The sequence below is a fragment of the Mesoplodon bidens genome, assembly GCF_964165515.1.
Source record: "Mesoplodon bidens genome assembly, chromosome: 6".
NCBI lineage: Eukaryota > Metazoa > Chordata > Mammalia > Artiodactyla > Ziphiidae > Mesoplodon > Mesoplodon bidens.
In genome coordinates, this window is record NC_138162.1 from 51151586 (window position 1) to 51165260 (window position 13675).

Consider the following 13675-nt stretch of genomic DNA (forward strand, 5'->3'; position numbering starts at 1 on the left):
GAGCCTTTCTTGTGGTTTCCCTGGGAAGGAATGGGCGAGGCAGGGTAAGAAGGCTAAACATGGACTAATTTAAGTAATTTCAGCAGGTTCTGGGGCAGGGGAGCTGCCCCTAGCTGGTCACCTGGTGCTATGGTGATTAGGCAAGGGATTTTAACCCTAAGAGGTCACAGTGGAGGTGGTTGGGAAAGTGGGCTCTGGATTGGTTGGTTTGCGTTGATTGGTGAGTAAACAGCTCAAGGATGAGTTGTCTACAATCTCTAGAAATTGGTTAGCCCTAGAAGGGGCAATCCCTCCCTTTTCAGCAAGGCCCCAGATATTCAAGAATCAAAACACAAAAACCAAAAGACATGTTTAATACAGTAGAGTACCTGTATCTGGCAAAGAAGATGTTGGGGAATTTTATATATCACCTTTAGAGTTTCTCAACTTGAAATCTATAACGACGCTTTGAGAATACATGGCAAAAAACCCATTTTTTCTGTGTGTCACTCAAGAGTTGTGGAACAAAGCAAGATTCGCTGGGTACAAGTGAGATATATCATTGGCTAAAGCATTTATTTTCTTCATTTTCTTTCACAACCACTTTCTAGAAAGCTCTTGGCAAGAACTAAGTTGTCTCTGGATTCAGTTGGACGAGTAGTGTGGAAAGAAACTAAAACATAATCATGGTGAGGTTTTGCTCATTTGTCTTGTATAAAGGCTGTTGTGGGTAAACAGAAAAGGTGGTGCAAACAGCAAAAGGGAGTTAAAGGCCTGAAAGGAGCGGATAGAGCTAATTTCAGAAAATGTTAAGGACAGAGTGGATAGGGGCAGGTGAATGAAGAGGGTGGAGCAAGCACTCTGATCTCCAGGAGAAGAGTCTCCTTCTGGGGAGTTTGGTTCAGTTGTTTTCAGTTGACATGTTCAGGTGGAGGGGAAACACCTTCCCTAAAGGTCCACTGGAAGGGAGAGGCTCTCCTCAGCACTGAAGTTTGGGTTTCTCTGAGTTAAAGGAGCAGAAACATCTGATGGAGAGAGCTGAATGTTAATTTCTTCTCTACGTACGGAAGCATGAAGGCCATTGTAGGACAAAGCCGGGTGTAAGTTAACAAGTAGATAAAGCCTTCCTTTGCCATCAGAGCCCTCTCAGTTACAGCAGACCCTTGAACAACATGGGTTTGAACTGCACAGGTCCACTTATACGCTATATACTGCATTACTGCACCATCCACGTTTGGTTGAATCTGTTTATGCAGACCCATAGATACGGAGGAAACTCAGTCATGGAGGGCCCAACTATAAATTATACTCAGATTGTCAATGGCATGGAGGGTCAGGGCCCCTTACCCCCACGTTGTTCAAGGGTCAACTGTATTTTCTACAACTGAAGAAGGGCCCCAGGGATTCTAACACCTGGCAGTGCCGGGAACTGACTTGAAGTCTGAGTCACAGAAAGGGCTGGAACAACCCAGTTATTCTGTCAATAGATAAGAGCCTATTTCGGGGGATGGGGAACAAACTATGATTGGATTAACCAGGAAGTATTAACAGTAGGTGTGAGCAAGAAGGGATATCATTTTTTTTCCCAGAAGCTTATAGTTCTTTAAATTTTGCTTGAAACAGCCTACCTTTATGTTTTGTTCATTTTAATTACAGGGAGATTAATTTCAATGCTTGTACATATTAATAACAAGTGCTTTTAATGCTTAACTGTCTGAAATTATGTATTCATTTTACACAAATCAAAACCTAGAAAGTAACAGAAAAAGATATTGAGAATGTTTCTGTAGACAGTCATTAGCACAGTTCAATGGCCACTAAGAATATTGCACTTGTGGATTGTTATTACTGAAACGAGCACTTTCAATATTGAAAGTGCTGGAATACCTAACTTCCAAGTCTACTATTGCAATGCTGTAGTATTAAAATCAGTCATATTATATGAAATCAATACGTATGTATTTGATTTGCATATATCAAGTACCCTATATACGCAAGGCAAGTTGCTCAGATGTTCTAATTGTATAAGAAAGATAAGCTTTTGAGAATTGACAAATGCAGTCTAAAAAAATATAAAATAATGACTGTCACTCATCTTTGGTCCTTGAAGGATGATGAAGAAGTCAGGCATTTGGCTTCCTGTTCTAGTACCTTCTTTAGAATCTAATGCAGCTAGGGACCAGAAGGGCAGCACTTGTCAGGCCAGTTTCCTTTTGAACATCAGCAGCTCCAGAGTCGCCACACCTCCAGTGGGACATTCTCTATGTCATGCCTCGGGATTCCACAATGTAGGATGCAGAAGCCCCACCTCATGTTTCTCTCTGCCGTGTTCCCGCCACGCACAGCCATGCTCCTCAGCTGGCCCTGTTAGTTTTGTCTGACGTTGGCTGAGTGCCCAACACACTGGTTGTGTTGAGGGTACAGCAGCCCACAAGGGTAGGAGATTCAGTCTCAAGACAGTGCTTACCACAAGGCTCAGACTCTCTGGGTTCAAACCCCGGACCCTTCATTCACTAACTCGCAATTTCGAGCACGGTTTTTCAAAGCCTCATTTTACTCATTTGTAGAATAGGTATAATAATAGAATTGTAAAAAACTAAATGGGTTAGTCACACGATAGGTGCTTAAGAAATGTTGGCTGTTAAATGAGATAACGAATGTACAGTGGCTGTCATATAGGAAGCAGAGGTACCCTAATTCTCCCTTCCCCAGCTCCCATGGCCTTTTGCCATCTTGGAGATCCCCTAGGTAGCCTTGTAGCAGATATAGTTCATTGTATTTGTATCAGTGTCTCCCACAGGATTGTCAACTCTTTGAGGGCTGGTAGTAAACGGGACATATGCTTGTATTGCCTGTGTTGCCAAGCACCTAATAAATGCTTAGTGTGTTTTTGAATCCGGAAGAGCACTTTGAGGATGATCCCCATTCAATGGGATTACACACTAGTCATTCCTTCTTTGGTGCCACCCTCATCTCAGAACACGCCTGCAGACCTCCACTTATCCACAGTTGGAAATAAAGCTTCATGCTATCCGATTAGCAGTAGAGAGTAAAAAGCAAAATAAGGTGCAGAGCAGTAAAGGGGTGCATCCTCAGCCTCAGGCCTGACAGAGAAAGCTGGGACCCCAGCTCCGTCAGTTCCCTGATCCAGATTCCAACTATATCACCTAGGAGGATGTTGAATGCTCTCACACTGTCTGTGTGTCCTGGTGGACCAGGTGTACAGTGACCAAGCCTCCCAGATTTAGCACAGAAGAATCCCATGTCTTGGGAAAACACTGTCCCTGGCAAACGGGGACAGTTGGTCACCCTATCAGGCCTCTGAGGGGGAATACAGCTTGGAATTCAGAAGCTGGGAAGAGGTCACCTCGGCAGCCCAGTGAGGAAGGCCAGCACGTCCATCTGTCCACAGGGTTTGCCTCATGGCTCCCGTTGGGACCTGCTGGTCTGCAGCAGCCTGGGAACCCAGAGAAATACGTGATTTCATTTGGTCTCCAACAGCGAGGGGGAGGCTGGAGCATTGACAGACATAGACGTGACAAATGATCTATTTTTCATGTAAATGCAACAGCTGAAGATGACTTGAACTCGAGCAAGTTCACAGTTGGAGAAAACGAGCCCAAATGATAATTAGCAAATGGGCCAGGCCCTGATTGAATAAGCAGGCTGCTGTTGGCCCTGGGCAGCCTGGGAGTCAGCTGACAGAGTGGAGCTAATCAGGATTATCATTAGCCAGCACAGAGAGCAGCAGTATTTTGTTAGCCTTTCACTAAAAACAAAAGCAGATTCAGAGGGCTGTTAGCGACACAGAAGCTGGCGAATAAAGAGCAGATGAGGGAGGAGGACGACGAGAGAGGTTGGCGAGGCGGGGGAGGAAAGACAGGAGAGTCCTTGTTCACCCTAAGGCACCTGCTGGCCCCTGGGTGACCTTGGTCCAGCAGTTTCACCTTCTCTCTCCAGGGATCCATTTCCTTATTTCTAACAATGAAAGTGATTCTACCATCACCTAGCTTGTAGAGGTGCTGCCATGAAACCACATGTTAGCACAAGGCTGTTTGGTTACCTTATAGCAGGGCACGTGGGCCATAGGAGCTTTTTAATTAAGTCAGTGTTTCTCATTAGGGGTCCACACACCAGCTGCATCCGAATGTCCTGGAAGTGGTATTTTAAAATGTGCATACCCGGGCCTCACCCTGGATACACCAAGTCAGAATTATTGAGGTTAGTGCCTAGTCCCAAGCACCCTCGGTCTGCATCTCAAACTTCAGTGTGCATATGAATCACTCTGGCATCTCGCCAGACTGCAGATTCTGGTTCGGTACCCCTGATTGCAGCGCAATTCATTTTGCTCCCAGGTGACGTCAATGTTGCTGGTTCCCAGACCACTCGCTCAGGGGCACGACTCTAGATGACAGTGACTCTCAAACTTGAAAATTACTATTGTTAGCACATCATCCCTTCTTCTTCTCTAGGATGGGTGTGTGTGTGGGGGGTCAGCTCAGTGAAGTGGGAGAGTAAAGCAAAGAAGAAAAATCTAAGGGTCAGCACCGACCAAGAGTATTCCTCAAAATATCAGTCCCGAGTAATCATCAGTGAAAACAGTTTTTCTTTTCCTGATCAAATGGGTTTTCGAAACGCTACATCATCTCCACCCCTGAAGACTCACGATGGACAGTCATAGATCAAAGGCCTTGCGAAGTCATCCAGTGAAGAAACTGGTTGGGTTTTGTGTAGCGCCCCCTGCCCCCCATTTAGCTGCGTTTGGCTGCTGAAATCTTTTTTCTTTTGTCATCACTCATCGACATCTTATGGAGATTGTGATCCGTGGAACAAAGCAAGGGCAACACTGTTCAGCTCTGTCATGTGTTTCTGGATTTTGAGTTTTCCCTTCGTGCCTCCACCCTGGCCCCAGCCGTACACTCACCACTGCTGCATGGGATGAGGAAGAAAGAAGCCTTGGAGAGGGAGATGGGAAGGAAGTGAGACTCCTCATATGGGAAGGCTTCACAGAAGGAAAAGTAACTCAGCCTCATTCACCTTCACTCCTCAACCCTCCCACTTCCCTGTATGACACCCCATCAGTGAGTTTTTACCATGTGGCTGGCATGCACATATTTTCAAGAAATAAACGATAGCTCCATTTCTTGAGTTCCAGGTGTTCCCTTACATTCTTCACGTAAATTGTTTCCTCTGTTCCCCACACTTATTACCTTTACTTCAAACAGGTGTGGTGGGCAGTTTCTCAACCTCCCTCATTATTCTCATTACTGCCATCTTATCACACCCAAGCTTCCCCTCCTCCCCCAGTTTGTAGGCAGTGCCTGCTGGCTAATGATTGAGGTTCATGCATCAAATGATCTTAGGCTTCAGCACCAAAACCACTGCTTCAAACATGGGTACTTTAGGGCCAGATGGAAGAACAACAGTTTGCAGACCAAAGACTTGGAAAGCCTTGTCTCATAAAGACCCAGCACAGCCCATCTAAGCCCAGGCATACGATGACCTTGCGTTCCCATATGAGGTGGCCAGGTCATGCCCACGCTTCCCTTGGAGACGCTTGGGTGAGTGCAGTAGCCAGGATTGGCCAGATCAGGTCAGGATGGTGAAAAGAAGCAGAGCCTGTCACATGAGCCAGAGCTGCTCCCCCAAATAGCCAGCAATGAAGAGCCATTGTGGGGCTTTTGAAAGGATCTTTTCTTTTGAAACACCATCTGTGCAAAGGCCTCTGGGCTGCTTCTTGTCAGGCGGGTTCTTTCACTTTCAGCCAGATGATTCCAACATGGACACAGGCATTGAAGAAGAAAGAGCTTCAGCCTGTGAGTCTGAAGCCTGGCAGTTTGGCCTTTACAAGGATGCTTCCACTATTATGTTACCACATTCGTTGTCTGATGCTGAGCAAGGCATTTAATATCTCTGGCCCTCAGTCTTCCATATATGAATGAGATCATATCAAGAGTCCCCCCAGCTTGACTTACTGAGACTATGATCTTTGACATGGTATGTCAACAGCCTTATTGTTTTTGGTCCAAGGTGACTTTCCCTTTTGCTTAGTGAGGCCTTCATGAATTAAAGCTCACCATGCCAGCAGAGTGGGTATACCTGGCACAGAGGGTCGCTGGAGTTGAGTTTGCATTCGTGGGACTTTGTCAAATTAGGTGGGGTGTGTGTGTGTGTGTCTGTCTGTCTGTCTCCAGCATGGCATCAGCTGGGGGTGGTTGTTCAGGGCAACCGAGATGCCCAGAGCTGAATGGGAGAGCCTGCCAGAGACCATGTTAGGAGCTTTGGCAGACATATTTTAAAGTGTCAGTTTGAAAAACAGCAAAAGAATGTGGGATTATTTTCAATGAACTGCATTGTGCTGCGTTAGCAGGAATGGAGCAAAGTCAGCTGCATGTCTTTGTGAGTTCTACTTATTCATCTTTTGCTGACTGACGTTCAGTGAGCTTTTGCTTCTGGTTTGTACGATGGGAGATGGTTGGGTTTTGGTTTTTGGTTTTGTTTTGTTTTTTAACTGGGTCAGGGGTGAGATGTGGTCTGCTTTATTTCAGGGCCTAAAATATAATCAATTAGAGTTGAATACGATGCCCATGGGAAAATCACAACACATAATATTAAGTAATAAAAACAAGATTCAAAACCGTATTGGAAAATCACTCTAATCGTGTGTCTGTCTATTAGTATGTCTACTAGAATCATCTAATCATAGATGAGAAAGGAAATATGGCAAAAAGAGTCAAGAGTAGTTCTCTCTTGGGTGATACTTTTGTATATGTGTCTACTTGGACTTTTCAAGTTTTCTGTAACAAACATGCATCACTTTTATAATAATCAGAAAAATCAAACCTTATGCTTTAAAAAGCCTTACCAACAAAGACCAAAGCTAAACATGACAAGTGGCCTGTGTGCCCAGGACCAAGGGGTTTTTTGTTTGTTTGTTTGTTTGTTTTTTAAAGAGTCGACCAGAGGACTCTTTTTTTTTTTTTTTTTTGCGGTACGCGGGCCTCTCACTGTTGTGGCCTCTCCCATTACGGAGCACAGGCTCCGGACGCGCAGGCCCAGCGGCCATGGCTCATGGGCCCAGCCGCTCCACGGCACGTGTGATCTTCCCGGACCAGGGCACGAACCCGTGTCTCCTGCATCGGCAGGCGGACTCTGAACCACTGCTCCACCAGGGAAGCCCAGGACCAAGGGTTTTGAGTGAGCTCTTTCCTGTCTCTGGCCGTGTCCTCTCTTCCCCCTTCTCAGAGCTGTGGTGACAGAGATGCTCAGAGGAACAGGCTAGTGTTGGTGCATCCCTTTTGTGAATGTAGTTGGAGGCAGATGTGCACAATCACATGGGCTAAACAATGAAGCTTTCACTGGATGTGGGGTGATCCCTCCTGGAGTGGGGAGTTCAGCATCTTTGTAAACACTGAGGTGATGTTATCTTTATAATAGGTACACTTTTTTCATTTTGAAGCCTCTGTTTTAAGTGGGCAGATCTAAAGCACGTGACGATGTCTGTGGATCACTCACATGGAACGCATCCAGCCCTGCAGGGACAGGCTTTGTCTGGGCACCTCACTGCAGAGGGTACCATGTTCTTGACTGACGGTTTTGGTTGGAGGTTCTCCCATCTAGATTCCTTTACCTAACTAGATCTGAAGAGATTCTTGTTTTTTTCTAACTTCGAGTTTCAAAAGAGAATAGGAAGGATTTATTGAAAAGAGATTAACCCATACCATAGAATGGTCTATATGCAGTGTTTTTTTTTGTTTTTTGTTTTAAAAATATTTATTTATTTATTTTTGGCTGCGTTGGGTCTTCGTTGCTGCACGCAGGCTTTCTCTAGTTGCAGCGAGCAGGGGCTACTCTTCGTTACAGTTTGCGGGATTCTCACTGTGGTGGCTTCTCTTGTTGCGGAGCGTGGGCTCTAGGTACGCAGGCTTCAGTAGTTGCAGCACGTGGGCTCAGTAGTTGTGGCTCACAGGCTGTAGAGCTCAGGGTCAGTAGTTGTGGCACACGGGCTTAGTTGCTCCGCGGCATGTGGGATCTTCCGGACCAGGGCTCGAACCCGTGTCCCCTGCATTGGCAGGTGGATTCTTAACCACTGCGCCACCAGGGAAGCCCTATATATAATTTATTAAATTTAAGCATAAGTGTATGTACAGTAACTACAAATAATTTTTAGCTGAAACTATGGTGTGGGTCTAGAGTTAATTCCAATCCCTTCTTACTAAGGCACTAGCGAAACTAAAGGCCAGAAGTGACTAAGAAACATGGTTCTGTCCTGGTCTCAGTCAGGTTCTTGTTTCATCGTTTCTCAGAGAGGACCGTTCTCTTCTCCTCTCCCCAGGGACCCATGCTCATCCTCGTTTACACCACCTGTATCTCCGGATTGGTCATTCCTTTCTATGGGGGTGGATATTCTAATCACAACAAATTCTCAGTGTTTAGCTGCTTGGTTTAAATTTTTAAAGAACAGGGTCTTAAAATATTAGTATATTTCAGTAACTCTTATTATTTCTGTTCCAATTTGCTATTACATATCCCTAATTCGTACATGTCAGATTATCTTCTAGTTCGGCAGGTGCCCAATACGGCAGCCTGAGAATACCTAGATTTGCCAGCCACACTCTGCCTTCTTTCTTTACCTTTGCTGAGTGGGAACGGTTTGTAGACTGCTTCTGATTTTGATTGGAAGTGAGACATTTCTAGACCATTCAATAAATATTTATTACCTGCTGACCATGTGCTAGAAATCGGGGTCCCTACTTTTCAAGGAATTCATTGGAAGTCTTCCTCTTACCCTGTCATTATTTCAGCATCCTCCAAAGTGTTTTCCCCGGAATCTACTAGTTCTAGGGGATGTCAAAGGTATTATGTGAAAAAGGGGTTCCATGGTCAAATGACTAGGGGAAACAGTGAGTTAATAAAGCTATTCCAGTTTCTTTAGTTCTCTGTCATACATCCTAATCCCCCAAGCAAGATATAGAACATACAGATATATTTGATCAGGGAGTTCTTTCTTTCCAGAGCATTTTGTGGGTCTAAGGCTTTGAAATACCCTTTGGGAAATACTACCTAAACAGTCTTAAACAATCTACGTTCTGTATTATAAAGGCAGCCCTCTTCTAGCTACTGAGGGTCTGTTAATAAGCATTTATTGAAAACCTACTATATGTCAGACATGTGCTGAGCGCCAGTGTAAGATACATCTCCATTCTTCAAGAAGCTCCTGGTTTTAAAGAATCCATGAAACCACATTAATTAGAGCTGCACTGTCCAATACAGTAGTCGCTGGTCACCTGTGGCTATTTACATTTAAATTAATTAAAATTAAATAAAAACTAAAATTAGTTTCTTAATCTTACTAGTCACATTTCAAGTGCTCAAAAGCCACGTATGTCTAGTGGGTATTGTATTAGATAGTGAGCCTTTCCATCATCGTGGAATGTTCTGTCGGACACCACTGACTAAGAGGTTCCAGCCTCAAGTGTTACCTCCTACAATACTCTGTTAATCCCCTGTCCCACCAATGGCTGCCAGATGTGTTCAGAATTGTCCCCCTGCTGCCTCAGTGAGGCATTGCCATTTAGCTCTTTAAGCATCGATTATGGCCTGCTTCTCTTTGCTAGACCACTTCTCTCCCAGTTTACAGATGAAGAACAGATAAAACTCAAAACTGTATGTGTTTCTCCCTAGGTCTCATGTCAGAATCTCCACCTCAGGGGCTGCTCAGCGCCTCAGGAATGCTTGTAAATTACAAATCAATTACAAATCATAATTACACTTTACTGTGTCTGCATTGTTGGAAATTGCTGCAGAATGTCAGTCACAGCAGGAATTAATTTATCTTCGTGAGCATTTGAATAAACGTGTGAACAGTCAGTATGGCTTGATGCCCATATATAAATAAGCCTGCCAACTTTTGTCTGCTATGTGTGGTCTAGACTAGTTCAAATTTCCCGGCAGACAAGAGTAGATTCTTTGTCAAATGAGTATTAGCTTGGGATTTAAATGCAGGAAGGTTTTACTTACTGAAATATAACAATATATCTTCTCTCACCACTCACCAGTCTTACCACAATAAAAGCATGAGGATAAGGTTATAAGCAGTCCTTATCCTAAGGACTTGTGTAGTCACTGTGTGGTCTTCAGGACACCTCTTACCGTGAGATAATTTTGTGCATAAAGGTTAGCTATCCAAGCCACCAACAAGGCCAGTTAGGCCATAATGTCAAACTAGAACATGGTACTAATCAGTATCAGTTTCATGAGGTTAGTGCTAGTAGATTCCTACTGTGTTGTGAATCTGAGTGTAACTGGATGAGTAATTTAGAATAAATGCATACAGGTAGATCTGGATGAAGAGAGAGATGCAGATGACTTCAAAAGGGAGCTTCCTAGAGTTCCCTGAAAGAGCCATGTCCCTTCACCTCCAGGCTATAAGTACATGCCAGTCCCTCGGCCTCCACATCTCCTAAGTCCTGCTCGTCCTGCAAGCCTCCTCTCCCTCAGAGATGATGTCCCTTCACTATTCACCACATTAGGTCTCTGCCGGCTGCTCCCAGAGCTCCCTGACCCCAAAGAGGGCAACCACGATGGAAGCTACAGTATCTCTAAGGCTTAGTGTCAGAACTGACAAACCACCCTTCCACCACTTGCCATTCATCAAAAGTGAGTCACTAAGTCCAGCCCACACTGAAAGGGGAAGAAAATTAAGTTTTCTCTCTCTTGAAAAGAGGAATATCTAAGAATTTATGGGACTTCCCTGGTTGCGCAGTGGTTAAGAATCCGCCTGCCAATGCAGGGAACATGGGTTCCAGGCCTGGTCCGGGAAGATCCCACATGCCATGGAGCAACTAAGCCTGTGCGCCACAACTACTGAGCCTGCGCTCTAGAGCCTGCGAGCCACAACTACTGAGCCTGCGCGCCTAGAGCCCGCGAGCCACAACTACTGAGCCTGCGCGCCTAGAGCGCATGCGCTGCAACACAAGTAGCCACCGCAATGAGAAGCCCGTGCGCCGCAACAAAGAGTAGCCCCTGCTCGCCACAACTAGAGAAAGCTTGCATGCAGCAACGAAGACCCAACGCAGCCAATAAATAAATAAATTTATTTATTTATTTAAAAAAGAAAAGAATTTGTGGGCATACTACTATGTATAAAATAGATAACCAATGAGAACCTAGTGTACAGCACAGGGAACTCTACTCAATGCTCTGTGGTGACCTAAATGGGAAGGAAATCTAAAAAACAGGGAATATATATACATATATACATATAGCTGATTCACTTTGCTGTGCAGCAGGAACTAACACAACAGTGTAAAGCAACTATACTCCAATAAAAAGTTTTTAAAAAATGGACGTATCTTTAAACCACCACAGAGACCAACTTTTTTTTTTTTTTTGCGGTACGCGGGCCTCTCACTGTTATGGCCTCTCCCGTTGCGGAGCACAGGCTCCGGACGCACAGGCTCAGCGGCCATGGCTCACGGGCCCAGCCACTCCGCGACACGTGGGATCCTCCCAGACCAGGGCACGAACCCATGTGCCCTGCATTGGCAGGCAGATCCCCAACCACTGCGCCACCAGGGAAGCCCGAGACCAACATTTTTTTAAACTGGTGATGTTTGTCTTTGACCCTTGAGTGTATTTCCCTTTCTTCTCTCATTTCCCACATCCTGCAGTTCAGGACTGCCACCTCCCCCACATGCTCCTTCCTCCAGACATCACCTGCCCAGGTGAAAACTCCCCTTACCTCAGTGTGGTCACTTCCTCCTCGCCTTCCTGGCCAAGCTCCTTGAAGAAGGTGATCTAGCCAATGGTCTTTACTTTCATTTATCTTTGGCTGCATTGGGTCTTCATTGCTGCGCATGGGCTTCCTCTAGTTGTGACGAGCGGGGGCTACTCTTCGTTGCGGTGCGCGGGCTCTCATTGTGGTGGCTTCTCTTGTTGCGGAGCACAGGCTCTAGGCACGCAGGCTTCAGTAGTTGTGGCACGCGGGCTCAGTAGTTGTGGCTCGCGGGCTTTAGAGCACAGGCTCAGTAGTTGTGGTGCACGGGCTTAGTTGCTCTGCGACACGTGGGATCTTCCTGGACCAAGGGTCGAATCCATGTCCCCTGTATTGGCAGGTGGATTCTCAGCGACTGCGCCACCAGGGAAGCCCATGGTCTTTACTTTCTCACTTCCCTTTCAATTTGTTCCGGAAACCTGCTCTTTCTCCGGAAGTAGTAGCTGGAAGCCCTATGCACTTATTATTTTTTGTGTGTGTGTGGTACGCGGGCCTCTCACTGTTGTGGCCTCTCCCATTGCGGAGCACAGGCTCCGGACGCACAGGCTCAGCGGCCACGGCTCACGGGCCCAGCCGCTCCACGGCATGTGGGATCCTCCTGGACCGGGGCACGAACTCGCGTCCCCTGCATCGGCAGATGGACTCTCAACCATTGCACCACCAGGGAAGCCCCTATGCACTTATTTTTGAAACAGAAGAAACAATGAACAATATAATACACTAATAATTCATGTTATGGATGAATCTTAAAAACATTGTGCTGAGCAAAAGAAATCCGGCATAAAGTACATACTGTTTGATGCCATTTGTATCAAATTCTAGAACAGTCTAAACTAATCCAGTGTTAGAAAGCAGATCAGTGGTTGCCTGGGCCAAGGGTGGGGTTGGGGGATTGACCGCAAAGGAGTAAAGAGGGAATTTTCTCGGAGGTGGTAGAAATATTACGTATCTTAATTGAGGTGGTACCTGGAAGCATATATCCATCAAAACTCTTCAAACTGTGCATTTCAATGAAGCATTTTATTAAAAACCAAATATACCTTGATAAACTTTAAAGTATGCTTGGTAAATGCATCCCCAACATATTTTAAAAGCAACTTCAGTATTTGCAAGAGCAATGTTTTGACAGGTCTTTGTTGAAAACTTTTGTCGTCCTGCTGCCTGGGTGGTTAAAGAGACAAACCAAAGGGAAAAGTAGCAAGTTATCTCTAAGGGCCAATTAGAATATCGGCAATTTTCAATTGGTTGTAATAACAGAAGTGATTCATATCACAGAGACAGGAGGCTCTCCCTCCCCTCTGGCAATCAGTTGTGAATGATTACAAACCACTCTGCCCTACAACCCTGGGGCGGGGTGGGGGGGGGAGATGTATTTCAGAAAGCACCTCAATTCTCAGGCCCCACCTCAGACCTATTAAATCAGAATCTCCAAGGGTAGGGCCCAAGCAAAGTAAAGCTCTCCTGATGGCTCTCGGTGACACCGTGGGTGAGCCCCAGTGAGATGGAGTATGGTGCTTCTCAAAATTTTTTTTTTTTTTTGCACAAGAACATCTGGGAAGCTGGTGGAGGATGTAAATGCATGGATTCTACTACTGGAAATTCTGATTGAGTAATTCTTCTTGGGGGTCATGAATTTGCATTTTTAATAAGCTTCCAGGTAGCTCTGATGCAAGTGGCCCAGGCATCACACATTGAAACTAACATTATCTTTTCCCAGATTTCTGGGCAGAATTGGAGTTCAACAAGATTCCTTGGCTGAAAAGTGGCTCCCTCATCTTGGGTTTTTTAGATGGCATCTAGCCCTACTACTTTTGTTTACTTAAGTCAGGCTTACTTAGCCCCACCCCATTCCTTCCCCCAGAATCAACCCCACACCCAGTACCCTGTCTAGACCATAATGGCATTTTTGTCACCCCGTAC

The 13675-nt window shown here is 45.4% G+C and overlaps 1 protein-coding gene across 5 annotated transcripts in view; it reads left to right on the top strand.

Moving 5' to 3' along the window:
- LOC308618578 (MOB kinase activator 3B) overlaps positions 1 to 13675 on the top strand; it is a 231954-nt gene that overhangs the window by 173868 nt on the left and 44411 nt on the right. The window contains exon 4 of one of the 5 annotated variants that reach the window (XM_081236629.1): positions 4102 to 4176. The exons of the other annotated variants lie outside the window; for them this stretch is intronic. Within the exon in view, the coding sequence (XP_081092755.1) occupies positions 4102 to 4149 (48 nt within the window). The 3' untranslated portion in view covers positions 4150 to 4176. Of the gene's footprint in view, positions 1 to 4101; positions 4177 to 13675 lie in introns of those variants that run through there. 5 annotated transcript variants of the gene reach the window in all.